The sequence below is a fragment of the Temnothorax nylanderi genome, unplaced genomic scaffold (genome assembly GCF_030848795.1).
Source record: "Temnothorax nylanderi isolate EJ_2023f unplaced genomic scaffold, tnyl_v1.0 TNYL_tig0791_pilon, whole genome shotgun sequence".
Lineage (NCBI taxonomy): Eukaryota > Metazoa > Arthropoda > Insecta > Hymenoptera > Formicidae > Temnothorax > Temnothorax nylanderi.
In genome coordinates, this window is record NW_027249853.1 from 51,455 (window position 1) to 66,594 (window position 15,140).

The window sequence follows — 15,140 nt, forward strand, 5'->3', positions numbered from 1 at the left end:
CCATTCAATATGGCCTACATCAACAATATTGCTAGATAATTTATATGTATTTACAATATCTTGTGCTAAATATATAATTTGATGTTCCATAAACATTTCTTCCAAATTTTTGAAAACATGAACAGGATCAGGGATCAACTGTAGTATGAGCTCTGGATCGCAAGGATGTGTCACACTGTACAACATGTCTGTCTTTGTAGTCTTGAATCCCATTTTTGTAAGCACCCCTCTGTTTCCCATATCACAGACTAAAACAATTACTTTTAGACCCACATGATGACACTTTTGCAGTATTTCCATAATAACATCTTTAAATGCATCATTCATTGAAGAAGATGTGGTAAAGTGGTATGCTACATACTGCTTCCAATGAAACCCAAGCCCAAACAATTGGAAAACTAACGCTTTATATGCTAATTTATCTGTATTAGGTAACGTCACATTTCCTATATACATCCCTGTACTCGTATCAAAATCGAGCTTTGGTTGAATCGCCATTTCATCGAAAACTAGACCGCAAATCCTCCATCTCGATGGAATATAAGGAACGACTAATTCCAGATATGTAAAAATATCCTTCCAATATTCCCGGTTCAAATTTGATGTGTTGTATCCTTCTTCTTAAAGTTCTCGATAAAGGGAATGGAGCAACAAGTTCCGTTATCTTCTTATAGCCATGCGATCCACATGCAAATTGCAACTGCAGTCCTTTCTTGATTGTTTTAGCTGACAGATTCAAACCAAAAAAAGTATACACGAAAATAGTAAATATGGATAGTAAACCAAGTTTTGCGATGTAAACCAAAGTTTATAGATGTTATAACTATTCTGCGATATTTTTATTTATGTGATGTTAAAGGCTGTTATTTAAAATAGCAAATTATCTCATTATTATTGTTACTTGCTAAATATCTATTTTATTTTTTTATAAATGATTGATATTTTATGTAATTAGACAATTCCAGAATTTTTTGTTTTTTATGATATCCATGTAAGTATTATTACGTAATACATATTTCTTTATAAAATAAACTAATTTGTAAAATACTTTACATATTTCATGACTATAATGTTCATACCTAAACCTTTATACCTTTCATAACTAAACAGTAAAACACAACGTATTGCCAAATATTATTTTATTATTATAAGATATTTGCTTCTAACAAGCCGGTGTATGTTTAAAATATGATATACATATACATAAGTTTCACTTATGAGATTCTAATTTGAAAGCAATGATAAATTCCACACAAATCACATATTCATGAAATAATATCTTTAAAAATTAATATATTTAAAAGTTATTGATATCATTAACACTTCAGTGGATCAATATTAAATTTATAAAAGCGAATTCTTTTTCAAATAGAAAGAGACATATACGAGTGTACAAATTTGATGTGTTGTTTCCTTCTTCCTAGAGTTCTCGATGAAGGGAATGGAGCAACAAGTTCCGTTATCTTCTTATAGCCATGCGATCCACATGCAAATTGCAACTGCAGTCCTTTCTTGATTGTTTCATCCGACCATGTAGAACCTCTCGTAGTGCCTCTTAAAACAGCGTTTTTTTGGTCTTTATTTACAACTTTATTGATTATACAGCTATATTCTTCGACTTTTTCTTCCAAACACTTAATTTGACTTTTCAAGGTTTTATTTTCTGTCTCAGCAATTTCAACTTTTTTCTTTAGCAACTTCAATGTCTCTGGACTAGGCAAACTTTCGGTGAAGACTATTTTACTTGTAGTACTTGTAATATTTTCTGGTAATGTATTGATGTCTTGGGCTAGAACAGAATTTGACTCGGTATTTTCTCTTTCATGTACTACTTGCTTTAATGTATCTATAGCAATGGGTTTTTTGTTTATGATACATTCTGAAATATGGGTATACTTCTTTTTACGAGATAGAGTACTTTCTCGACTATGATTATATTCTCTAGATTCATTAACATTCTTGTCTCCCTGAGACCTTTTATTTTCTACATTTGATTGAATTTCTAATAAAGGTGTCCTCTGTACTGATTTATGACATTTACAAAAGAATGTCGGTATAGCACTTTTTTCAATAAATTTTCTTTTGCCCACGCAATGTACTGCCGATGGATGGAAATGAACCTAAAATGCGCAACATGAATACATTAGAACATAATTGATGTACCATAATACATTTATACATACGTACGTTACAGTACTAACCTCGCACAGCCGAGCCGATTTTGAAGTCTGCCAATCTGGTTCTCCCGCAGCATCAATCCATTTTTGTTTTAACTCTGGATCTTGGTCTAACGTGGTTAAACAGTATCCGTCTTTGTTGGAATTTGTGCATCTCGGAGCACAGCATCCGCTAGGCATTTTAAACTATGCATACAACATAAAAATATGTAAATATATAAATATATATTCGTAACCTTATTTTATATTAGCACAGGAGTTTTGTTCGACCAAACTGGCAATTTTATTATTAAAAAGACGCTACGTTTCAACCGCAAAATTCGGTCCTTTTCAAGCGTGTATGATTCGCAAATATTAATTAGTTGGACATAGTTTCCAAAATACGCCGAATCTAAAAACTAAATATCAGATTTTGTAGAACGTAGCAGATAGAATAAGTCTAGGAGCATTATATAAATCAAAAACTTACATATTATTTTATATATGTATGTAAAATCAAAATGAGAGATAAATATTCTTTTAAGATTAATAATTATTATGCGTCATCTACAATAGCAGTAAGAGTAACGGATTAAAGCTGTAAGACATTGGAGTAAGCCGTCGTTTTCGGCTAATAAGGCGTAGAATAAGTCCGTAAACGAAATGATTCAATCCTATTTAGGTTATGGGATTACGCCTTATTAGCCGAAAACGACGGCTTATTCCGATGCCTTACAGCCTTAATCCGCTACTCTTACTGCTATTGTAGACGACGCATTACTTATAGAAATATTCGAGTGTTATAACACTTTTATATATACGAACTTTTAATTTTTTGGGTGTATTTAACGTGCCATCAGCTGAATCAGACGTTTTGCGGCTGTCAGACAACAAGAATTTACTTATGTATGATCTACTGGAAATAACCGTCTAAACCGATATTCTGATGGGTCAAGACTCTTCATTACCCGAACGAATCAGAAGAGACGCGGTCACGTGACCCAGTTGGCCACTCTCTCCCTTTGAGGCTCTCTAGTTCCTACTGTTACGTTCTACGGAAAGTGTGTGTGGCCAGCTTTAAAGGACCATCTACAATAGCCGTAAGAGTATGCAGTAAGACGTAAGCAGTAAGCTACTGACTAATGAGATTTTTACAATTTAAGAATAATCGACTGTGGTTGGTCAACAGCTTACTGCTTACGTCTTACTGCATTCTCTTACGGCTATTGTAGACGGTCCTTAAGGTACAATTTCACGATGACGCTCGACGCTGGATTCGAGCGTCAAATCTGGTCACGTGATAGATTCAGAGGGACGCGAAATATAACCTAACCACTGGATTGGCTGAAATGAGCGTCGAAGTCAAAGCTAAACACAGTTTAGCTTTTTGACGCTCGAATCCAGCGTCGAGCATCATCGTGAAATTGTACCTTTACTGCTTAAGTTTTTTTTATGTGCCGGGGCCCTTCACACTGCGCACGATGTATGACCAAGCGAGATATTAAATAGAGTGACCGCTGTTACACGCCACCCTTAATCGGGTTTAATAACATCGGTAGTTCTTAGGCTGGCAAATCACAGCTATTCCCTTCTTCTGAAGAATGAGTGTGATTGGCTAGTCTAAGAACTACCGATGTTATTTTAAACCCGATTTAGGGTCGGCAGGAGACCCAGGCAAACTCAGGTACACTCAGATGCACTTTATGCACTAAGTGCACGTTAAACTGCACTTTACTCCGTATTTTATTTATTATAAATTTTTAAGAGCAAAAATGCAAAATCGGGCTCTTTAGCGTACTACAGATGAGCTTATTGATTAAGAATATTTTAAATTGAATAAGATTCATTCGATATTTTGGCTAAAATCTTGTTAGTACGAATTACGGATTCGTAATAACAAGATTTTAGCCAAAATATCGAATAAATCTTATTCAATTTAGGACCGCAGTTCTATATAGGCCGCAGTTCGCAAAACGCAAGACACGTACACGCACAGTCTACATGTCAATTTAACCTCTATACACAGATGTAGACTGTGCGTGTGTCTTGCGTTTTACGAACTGCGGCCTATAGACCGGGCTTAAGGGGATGCTGGAGCCGCAGGCAAACTCGATCAGCGTCGATAAAGAAGTGCTCACCGACTATATCTGTCCTTGTATAGACAAGGATATAGACAAGGATAGCACCTAACCTTGCATCTTCCACTGGTCTAAGTAATATCTTTTTTTTTAGGCTTCAAATCTTACTTCTAATTGCACGATATTATTCCTGACAGTTTTTTGTAGAGGGCTGCATCACTATTTTCTATAGAAAAACTGCAGAATTTTTGTATAAAGCAAATATTGTCGTCAGGTGAAGACAATATTTATAAAAATAAAATTTTTTTTTAGTTTATCAGAAAAAATTATGTACAGCCCTCTACATTTTTGTGCGTACTTTAATCGTGTAAAAGGATTTTCCATTCTGTTCAGCCAATTCAAAGATATTGCTTAGACCGATTATGCCTTGTCGCTGTCACTCCAGGATCCCCTTAAGACATCTGCGCAAGAGTGCTGCGTGCGTGTTTGACGCTTGACGCTCGACACTCGATGCTATGGCACCTTAAGAGGCTGTGCACGATAAATGGAATGGGGAACAGAGAACGTAGAATAAGGAACAGTTTAATATGTTAAATATGGAATGTTTTCCTTATTTAATATATTGAACTATTCCTTAAGGCTGATTTATAGAGGCCGTAACCGTTAATTTGAGCCGTAATCTTTAAGAAATTGACCAATCACAGTCGATTGTTCTTCTCACATTCGACTGTGATTGGTCAATTTCTTAAAGATTACGGCTTAAATCAACGGTTACGGCCTCTATAAATCAGCCTTTATTCTGTTCCCTGTTCCGTATACCATTTATTGTGCGCAGTCCTTGATAGTTTTTAGCGAGAATGTTAACCTATGGATGCATCCAGAAGCACGACCGCTCACTGAGTCGCTAAGTAGCAATTAAGTATGATTGGTTGGATCCAAAGGTAGAACCAATCACATTCAATTGCTACTTAGTGGCTCAGTGAGCGGTCGTGCTTCTAGATGCACCCTATTATAATTGCACTTGGATTTTAAAGTTCAGCTAGAAAGAACAGACTTTTTTTCGCGGGAAAAGAAAAGAAGTAGTTCAGGCAGAGTTTGCCGAGTTGAGGGATTTCTCCCAAATTTTTGTTTTAATATTATTACGAGATTTTTGGGGAGAATAAAAATACTATATATTCTTTTATACGTTCCTTTTCTAAGAATTCCTCTTTGAAAAATCTGAGTTCAAGAGTGACCGTTATATTTCTGGAATTCTCAACACGGCATTCTTTTCTTGTGTATCATCTTTCTTCCAGGTCTTTACTATCTCAATAGACACGTCCTCCCACAGTTTTACAAAATAAATAGATTTCTCTTTCACTTTTAAAACATGTATGCACTAGTAAAATATTTTGATAACGTACAATACGTATGCAATTCTAAAAATATTACTATTAAAAAAGGCATAACAAAAGTAAAATATTGTGATGGACGTATGTACCCAGCAAACGTTATAGCAAAAAACAGTAAGTAGAATGTTTTGTATTTTCGATTATGTTATTTTATCCTGTCATTACACGTACATCTCTACCTAGGTTAAAATAAGTTTAAAGTATTACAACAAATGAGTTTATAATTTCCATTTGTATTACTTTTGTATTTATATTATTTCTGTCATCTAGTGTTACCTGTCCTCTGATTTTAAACTCTATTTGCGATGTCATAGTTTATTTACAGTTCAGATGAAAAAAACAGATTAATGTATGAAAATAAAAACTTGTGAGCATGCTAATAACTCAATGGTATCAATAATTACTTTCTTTAACATTACAGACGATAATAAACTATTGCAACAATTATTACAGAATATATATAAAGGTATCACCGTGTATCACATGCGAAAAACTTAAGATAAAAACCATGAGAGTAAAAAGAATTAATGTAACACGTAAAAATAATATCTTCCACATGACTGGTATAAAAAACTCAGGTTGAAATAATAGTAACAGTTTCTATATTACGTATTAATATTTTATTGATGAATATGAAATTTATTTATATTTTAATTTATTTTATTTTTATTAGATTATAATAAACCAATAGACTGTGTTGATGACAACATAAATGAAAATAAGACTGATACACAAAAAGGTAACTGTGATCTAAGGAAGACAGATATTTCAATCTGTGGTGAGTTTTCTCTCAATATTTTCAAGCTGTACTTTACATATAATTTCATTATAAGTGCAACATAATAATTAATTTTCATCTTTTTACATACATATTAATATTTTATATTTTATCTATGAACATGAAATTTATTTCTACCATTTTTATTAGATTATAATAAACCAATAGACTGTGTTGATGACAACATAAATAAAAATAAGACTGATACACTAAGGCCCGGTTCCACAACTTAACTTTAAACTGCGTTTAATCGTTAAACCTAGTTTAAAGGAAATGTTGCATTCCACAACTACCATAAACTTCGGTTAACGTCGATTTCCTACGGTTAAAGTTGAACGCCGAATTTTGGGCGTTTAGTAAATATAAACGAGGTTTACTAGTGCAGTGCCGATCTTAACGTCAAAGTTTGTTGCGTACAGGTTATGGTAAATTGTTACAGTATTTCCATTTATTGCTTAAAAATAATTAATATAAACAAAAAGTAAGAACTTAATTTGTTAAAGAAATATGGAACTAGCATATATATTATCTTCATCTGAAGATGAAGAGTTTGAAAATATAATGTATCGACGTCCGAAAGTTATAAGAAGAAGACCATTATACTTTGAAGAATACGACGACATTGATTTTCATGCGCGATTTCGTTTGAGTAAGGAATCTGTTACTGCAGTACTAGCAGAAATTGAGCAGGAAATTTCTTATAAAACTGAACAGTAAGTATAAAGTTGATTTAAAGTATTGGATTATTACTTTGACAGATTACATTCTATAATAGAACAGAGTAGCAATAACATAAAAATCAGTTATTATAAAACAAATTTAATCAAATCAATAATGTAAAATAATTGATCATTATTATTAACAAATTTATAATTCTGCTGAAATGTTCAAGTGCACAATATTCTGTATAAATGTTTAACACACATTCAGATCACTATCCAGTAAACGTCAACAGAAATATAACACATGTATTATTATTGTATTTAAATTGTGCAGTGGAAACATTGCAATGTTACTATTGCTTGGTGTTTACTGGATATGAAATAAGCAAGAGATAACACGATTAATACAAATAATAAACATTTTTTTGCCAGAAACAATGTTATATCTCCAATGAAGCAGCTTCTTCTGACATTAAGGTTTTATGCAACTGGGAGTCATTTATTATCAGCAGGAGATTATTCTGGAGTGAGCAAAACAAGTTCTCACAGAATCATTCATCGGGTGACTGCTGCTATTGCTCGTCTTCGACCAAGATATATAAAGTTTCCTATGCTTGCCGAGGAAATAAAGAGAGAACAGATGAAGTTTTTTGATATTGCACGATTCCCAAGAGTAATAGGTTGCATAGATTGCACTCACATAAAAGTACAGTCATTTGGTGAGTAATATTCAACTTTTGAAAGAAATATGTTAACAATAAAACTATTAGCGCATATTTTTGTATAGGCGTAACACGCACACATATACACGAATTATTCTTTAAATTATATATTAAAAAATAAAATTTTTACAGATTAAATTTGATAATTTTGTTATGTATGATATCCTACAATAAATCTAAAAACAATTTTTGTACATGTTATGTATAATTTGTAATTTATCTCAATCAGTAAAACATGTGTTTTTTCATACACCATATACCTTCATTGATTTATACAAAAGGTTTTACATCTCTCGAAATGTTATTTCTTATTAATTATTTTTGGTTTGTAATAAATAGATTAATTATATTTATATTTTATCTTGATTTATGTTTTACAAAAATTTCTACACAGAAAAAAATGCAGTTGCTTCGATTAAACGTCTACGTCACGGGCTGCTACAATCATGAACGGTTAATTCAATTGGATATTGCTTGAACCAAATATTTGGATTATTAAAACAACTATCTGATGTTTTCGTTCAAATAATATCCAATTGAATTAACTGTTTATGTTTGTGGCAGCCCGTGACGTCGCGTTTAATTGAAGCAACTTTATTTTTTTTCATGTATTGATAACTACAAACATCAACTGAAAGTTATTTATTTCAGGTGGAAACGATGCTGAATATTTTAGGAATAGAAAGGGTTACTTTTCTGTAAATGTTCAAGCAGTCTGCAATGCAAATTTAGAGATAACCGATCTTGTGGCTCGTTGGCAAGGAACGGTGCACGATGCTACAATTTTCAACAATTCAAGAATACGTGCTTTATTCGAAGCTGGAACATTTCAAAATTCGTTGCTATTAGGTGACGGTGGTTATGCCGTTCGCTCGTATTTTATGACTCCTTTACAAAATCCACGAACTCGTGCGGAGCACCTATATAATGAATCACATATACGAACACGCAATACCATCGAGCGTGTATTCGGAATATGGAAAAGAAGATTCCCTATTTTAGCACTTGGGTCCCGATTTCAAAAAGTGGATAAAGTGCTACCTGTTATTATTGCAACTGCTGTGTTGCATAATATTGCTCGACGTGCTGGAGATCCAGTACCAGCAAACGATCCTGAATTAGTATTGCCTGCTCCATGGGAAAATCTTTTACAAGAAGGAAATATAGCTTATAGACATGATGGACCCGGTAACAATGGCATGCAGCATGCAATAATCAACGATTATTTTCAAAGGTGAGAAAAGAATTTTATGGTAAATTATTTATTAATTTATAAATAGTATACTTCAACAACGATATAACTGCTTAATATTTCATAGTTAAATGCGACAGAATACATTGTTATCAAATTCCCGATATTATTTTTATAATGCTGTACAAATGATAAGTTACTAGTTTTCATTGTTTCTGGAAATTAAAATTTTATTATCAATTTACTCCGTACATACTAATAAACAGTATTATTAAAACATATTACATTATTTTGCAGCTTATTGTAGAATAATCAGGTGGTAAATGTGCTACATTTTGGACTACTCCATGATGAAAAAAGTGACTATAGTATAGAGGAATAGTATTTGCAGTCCTGCTATTGTATCTTGAAATAAAATATTGATATTTTACACGGTTTTTTATTGATACTACAAAATTGCCCAAAGTATATAGTCACAAAAAATACACATCGCAAGTTGGCATAAGTGAAGAAATCCTAGAAAGGGAGAAATAAAAAGTGGAGCAACTGTCGATAAAAAATTATAATTTTTATTTGAATAATTTTTATATTTGGTACCTTATCAATATTGTTACAATTCCCAATATACGATAATAAAATAATATCATGTACGATAATAAAATAAACTTGTATTTCTATATATTTTGCACTTGTTTCTTTGGTACTTTAAAGTAACAATTTAAAAGTAGATAACAATATAGATAACACAAGACAACTTCAATGTATACATACATATAGAACTAGCTCTTTTGACATAGTGTTTAATATGTAATCTAAATATAAACTAATATATAATCTAAATAGGAACTCTTTTAAGTTAAAGAGTCTTGTGTTACCTATATTAAAAATGTATTCTATTAATATAATGTGAAATACTGTTTCTTTCATATTTAGTATTAAGTACTAAACTAAAATACAACGGTTTCAATAAATGCATTAATTATTTAACGAAAAACGTATTTTATATAATTCAAATAGAAAATAATGAAATTGTAAAAGAATATTATAAAATAATATAAAAGTAAAAGAACGATATTATTTCTTTTCAACAGAATTTACTGTTTCTTTTCAAAAGACTCTAATTGTTTCTTAAGAACTTCTACTTGAAGTCTTTCTTTTTCTAATTGCATTTTGCAAATTGCTATTTCGATTGCCGTTTTTTCACAAAGATTTTCCTTCATTGTTTCTACTAATTCCAATTTGGATTGTGCAAGGTTATAATACCGTTCATTTCGTTTGGAAGCGTTTACTTGAAGCTGTTTGGATTTCTTACGCTTCAAATTTGGTACTGATGCGCTACTTGTTGACGAATTGGAGTTTTCCTTGGAGGATTGCGGAAGGACTGTTTGTATATCTTTCAGGGTCAATAAATCTTCATTTTTATTGTTGTTTGAGAACTGCAATTCTTTGCTCTTTTCAGAACTTAGCTTGACTGGTGTCCATTGAGCCCAATTCGCAGCATTTGAACCTTCTTCTTCAAGTATCTGTAACAAATATTTTTAGACAATAGTTTCTCTAATAATATTTTAAATATCAGATATATGGCATAAATAAGTATTTTCGATATATATACCTCAACCACTTGATAAACGTCTTTATCGTCAACCACTTGATAAACGTCTTTATCGTCCAACTGTTCGTTGCTCTGTGGCTCATCTATGCCTGTAATACATATTATGCTGTCATAAGTATATATTTATTAATCCTAACATAGAAATCAATGACATTCTTTGTTTCTTATATGTTATGTCTTTAAAAAAGTTCTTTGTCAAGTAAACAAAAAATTGAATCATATATATTATCAAATTTTTATATCGTATTTAAGAAAATAACACGTACCCTGTAATGTTCATGCATATATATACACCAATTTCTAAATCTTTATATTTTTTTATTTTAATTGCAAATTTTAAAGTTTACTAATTGTATAAATGTTCTAAGGAATATATAAAATTATTTTATAGCATACCTGGCATGTAATCGCTGTCAAATTTATTATGTAAACCTTCAACTGATGGCTGAATAATACCTTTGACCCTCTCAGCAATAGGATCATCGATGATATTCATCTTTCCACCACCTGTATACAAATTACTGATAAAGTATACTTGTAGATATAACTTACCTGTATATAATCTACATTATTATTTTTAAAATATACACTAAATAAATTGAATTAATATTTTAATAAAATATTATATGGGCTGCATTCCGATATTCACTGCCAGTACTGAAAATTTATAGTGTACATGACGTAAACTGTAGATTTTTAGTACTAGCAGTAAATATTGAAACACAGCTATGATATACTTCATACCTGTTTTGAAAAGTTCACTACGAATATCAGCAAAATGTTTCCGAGTTTTTTTCTTTAGGTTATCCCAACAGTTCTTCAGACATCCGACATCCCGATGTTCTGAGATGGAATTGCTGTTGAACTCCTTTGCAATGTTTATCCAACAATTCTCTTTGTCTTTTAGGCTGACATTGTCAGTTTTTTTATTTTCTATAATGCTTCTTTCTCGCTCTATTATTTCTATTAATTTTATTTTCTCTAAATTTGAGAAATTTGGTAGTCTCTTCTTTTGACTTGATTGAACTTTTGCCATATTCATATTTTGCCGTATTCAGATTGTTACACAACATAAAACTGTATAGTATACTGTTGATACCGTTGATACGCACGATATGCACACATAACCTGTTTTACATATAAGATCCCAGCGACCAGCGTGCACCTATTTTCGCGCGTTCTCCTACTTGAATTAACCAATCACATTCTATGTTTGAGAAGAAAGAGAAATCTTCGAGAGTTCCTTCGTATAGACTATAGGTTTACGTGAACTGCAGTTATAAACACATTGTGGATCGCAATACGAGTTTAACCATGACGTTAGATATAACGGCTGTTCAGCTAAGCTCGGTTTAAACTTAGATTTGTGGAACTGGGCCTAAAAGGTGACTGTGATCTAAAGCCCGTATCAGACTATGGATTGGAGATTGGGATTGTGGATTAGGGATTGGAAATGGACCAATCAAAATGCAGCAGGTCTGGATTGAGATTGTAAATCAGTATCACACTATGTATTGAAAATTTAGATTGAATTAGGTTTATAGATTGCATATTAGAGGTCGTCCAATCATAACATTAGAGATAGAATGCAGATTTTGTAATCAAAAATTAGAGTCCAGTCTATTTTTCGAATCCTCCGTCGCATACCAGCCAATGAGCGACCGACTTGATAGCGTGGGAAAGTATTGCGCAACGATAAAAGCAAGAGACAACAGAAGGTTAGGTTAGGTGGGAAAGTAGCATGTGAATAATTGCTTGGCTAGAACAACAGCCAAAAAAGGTTAGGCTGAGATATTATATTTCAATCAAAAATAAGTATATAAAAGCAAAAATTATTGCTTTTTTTAGCTATGCCACCAAAAGTAGATATATGGACGAAAGAAAAAGAAAACATATTAGTACATTTAGTTGAAAAGTGTCCAATATTATGGGATGTAAGCTGCAAAGATTACAAAAGAGTTGATTTGAAATACAGCAAATGGCATGAAATAGCTGAAATTTTAGGTCCGTCTTTTGATGGTAAGTAAATTTTTTAATTTTGCTTTTTATAAAAAGTACATTTATTTATATTATTATTAGATTAGATACGTTTATTGTGTATCCCCGTAGGGTTTACAAGGCGTTTTTATGAGGAACGTACCCAAACCTCTTACAAAACACTCCCCTTCGCGCCCTGGCCATATGCGACCTCACAATTCATTTCCCCTCCCTTCGTCTTTTATCCAGCCAACTCCTTCCGCCTTCCTTGCTTCAGCCACTTCTCCGCTTCCCTCCTTTCTGCCACTGCTCTCTCCCCTTCCTTCTTTCTCTCTCTCTCTCTCCTCCCGCTCGCCACCTTCCCTCCTTCCTATTCTGTCTTCGCTCTGAAACAAAACTATGTTATACCTTCATCTTATTTCCCTCTCCTCCTCCCCTCCCTTTCCCCTGCCACTTCTTTCTCCAACTCCCTTCCTTTCTCCCTTCCATCACACCTTCCTCTTACTCTCCTTTCTTCCTATGGCCCTTGTCCTCGTCCGTATCCGTACCCTCGCCTCCACCGATTTATCCTCATCCATTTTCACCCTTAATCTGCCACCCTTCCTTTCCCCCTGCACCTAATACCCTCCACTTATCCTCTTCCCTCCCCATCTTTACCACTACCATCACCCATTCTCCTCTCTGACTTGTCACGCTTACCTCTTTCACCTCCACCTTTACCTTTAGTCCTTCCGAAAACAAACCGACTCCTCCATCCTTTTCGTGATCTCGTCCTCCTCCGTCCTCTTCCTACTCCTACTTTCCTCCTCTCTCCTTTCCTTTCTCCTTTCTTTCTTCTCTCTTTCTCTTACCCTTGTCTCCACCGATTTATCCCGTCCATCTTCACCCTTAATCTACTCCCTTCCTTTCTCCTTGCCCCCAAAGTCCAGCATGCCCGGCACCTCCTCTCCTTCCTCGTTCTACTCCTCCGACGCCTTCCTTATTTATATTATTATATTATTTATATTATATTGTTTTAAATGCAGAGACAAAAAATTGTTATATTTATATGTAGCATGCTATTACAAATATAAGGAGAGTTAAAATATCTGTCAAATAAAGTACATTATATATATAAAGTACATTATATATATATATATTATATATAACGTACTTTATATATAATTATATTGTATATATATATATATTGATTTAAATCATATTGTGTATTTTTTATATCTTACAGCTGATGCAGTACAACATAGATTTGCTAATATAAAGCATACTTTTATGACTAATTATAGAAAAGAGCGTGATTCAAGAAGCAGATGTAGCGGAAAGGGCACGGAAGAAATATATAAACCAAAATGGTTTCTGTATGACAAACTTAAATTTTTGAAAAAGACAAGTGCTCAGGCACCAAGTGTGTCTAACTTGCAAAGTCCCTCAAATGCTTCATTTTCTGGTGAAATAGAATGTTCACAAGATACTTTACAAGATACTTCACAAGATATGTTTGAAAATATTGAATATCTAGAAGACGATGTTGCTAATATACCACAACTAAATTTTCTTAATAAGCAGGTAAACTTTATTGATAAATGTTAGTTAGGAATTATAATATATAGAACATGATAGTTTAAAATTTAATTCGTCGTATTTTCTTTTTAATAATGCACAATAAATTATTTTATTTTAAAGGTTTTTATTTTACAGGTTTTTTTCTATAAAATTAACACTTATTTCTTTCTATGATAGTAGATATTCTTATAACAGATTGATTTGATATTTTAGCACTTTACGTACAATAAAATCTAGAAATAAAACAAAGTAATACAACTTTTTTTGCAATGTTAAAGTACATAGGTTAATTTTTTCTTAAGTACAAGAAGTACAAAGATTACTTAATAAGATTGTTATTAAATATTATAAGATTATTTAACAAAATAATGGTTCTTATACTTCAAAATGCATTAATCATATAGTAAAATAAGTTGATAAAATATTTTATTTCAGCAAAGGCAACCCATTTCTACTGATAATGAAACTCAGCATCATAGTAGCTCCGATAACAATATTTTCTGCAATATTAGAAATGTCCAACCAAATTCTTTATCTTCATCTTGCAATACATCTCTACCTAGCAGTCAACCAACATTTGATTTCTCAACAGCACCACCAGTAACTTCTTGTTCCTCTTCTACCTCGAAATCATCTGTGGATGACAAAGAAAATATGTATGTAAAAAGAGGAGCTATAAAAAAGAAAAGAGAATCACTAATAGAAGAAGCAGTTTTGGCAATTAAAACAATGTTTAATCAACCTGTACCTTTACCTGTTGTTCAAAATGATTCAGTGGAGCATTTTGGAAACTTTGTGGCAGCAAAATTACGAGAAATGCAACCCTTTGATCGTAAACGTTGTGAGGAAGAAATTATGAAGATTCTTTTTAATCATTAATTTACGAATCTAGAAATAAAACAAAGTAATACAACTTTTTTTGCAATGTTAAAGTACTTAGGTTTAATTTTTTCTTAAGTACAAGAAGTACAAAGATTACTTAATAAGATTGTTATTAAATATTATAAGATTA

At 32.4% G+C, this 15,140-nt stretch overlaps 3 protein-coding genes across 3 annotated transcripts; 1 reads left to right on the plus strand and 2 right to left on the minus strand.

Annotated features, from left to right (window-relative positions):
- Nucleotides 1–1,122: 1,122 nt before the first annotated feature.
- On the minus strand, nucleotides 1,123–3,047 carry LOC139785384 (uncharacterized). Its single transcript, XM_071724543.1, has 3 exons — nucleotides 2,982–3,047; nucleotides 2,202–2,363; nucleotides 1,123–2,120 (listed from the first exon to the last, which is right to left on the minus strand). Exons 2-3 carry the CDS (start codon nucleotides 2,355–2,357, stop codon nucleotides 1,365–1,367), a joined length of 912 nt encoding a protein of 303 aa, XP_071580644.1. The 5' UTR covers nucleotides 2,358–2,363; nucleotides 2,982–3,047; the 3' UTR covers nucleotides 1,123–1,364.
- A 3,863-nt stretch (nucleotides 3,048–6,910) lies between these two features.
- LOC139785383 (putative nuclease HARBI1) lies at nucleotides 6,911–9,660 on the plus strand. Its single transcript, XM_071724542.1, has 4 exons — nucleotides 6,911–7,116; nucleotides 7,498–7,784; nucleotides 8,439–9,021; nucleotides 9,277–9,660. The coding sequence occupies exons 1-4, from the start codon at nucleotides 6,911–6,913 to the stop codon at nucleotides 9,284–9,286; spliced, it is 1,086 nt and encodes a 361-aa protein (XP_071580643.1). The 3' UTR covers nucleotides 9,287–9,660.
- A 373-nt stretch (nucleotides 9,661–10,033) lies between these two features.
- On the minus strand, nucleotides 10,034–11,627 carry LOC139785377 (uncharacterized). The gene is made up of 4 exons (XM_071724538.1): nucleotides 11,336–11,627; nucleotides 10,988–11,098; nucleotides 10,592–10,680; nucleotides 10,034–10,502 (listed from the first exon to the last, which is right to left on the minus strand). The coding sequence occupies exons 1-4, from the start codon at nucleotides 11,625–11,627 to the stop codon at nucleotides 10,074–10,076; spliced, it is 921 nt and encodes a 306-aa protein (XP_071580639.1). The 3' UTR covers nucleotides 10,034–10,073.
- Nucleotides 11,628–15,140: the final 3,513 nt, after the last annotated feature.

Bases quoted from the DNA above. Each gene is read 5' to 3' on its own strand.
- LOC139785377 (XM_071724538.1), bottom strand. From the start codon at position 11,627: ATGGCAAAAGTTCAATCAAGTCAAAAGAAGAGACTACCAAATTTCTCA. The intron at 11,099-11,335 runs GTATGAAGTATA...ATTTGTATACAG, and splicing joins TAGTGAACTTTTCAAAACAG to GTGGTGGAAAGATGAATATC. The intron at 10,503-10,591 runs GTATATATATCG...TATTTGTTACAG, and splicing joins ACGTTTATCAAGTGGTTGAG to ATACTTGAAGAAGAAGGTTC.
- LOC139785384 (XM_071724543.1), bottom strand. From the start codon at position 2,357: ATGCCTAGCGGATGCTGTGCTCCGAGATGCACAAATTCCAACAAAGAC. The intron at 2,121-2,201 runs GTTAGTACTGTA...TGCGCATTTTAG, and splicing joins AATCGGCTCGGCTGTGCGAG to GTTCATTTCCATCCATCGGC.
- LOC139785383 (XM_071724542.1), top strand. From the start codon at position 6,911: ATGGAACTAGCATATATATTATCTTCATCTGAAGATGAAGAGTTTGAA. The intron at 7,117-7,497 runs GTAAGTATAAAG...TTTTTTTGCCAG, and splicing joins ATTTCTTATAAAACTGAACA to AAACAATGTTATATCTCCAA. The intron at 7,785-8,438 runs GTGAGTAATATT...TATTTATTTCAG, and splicing joins CATAAAAGTACAGTCATTTG to GTGGAAACGATGCTGAATAT.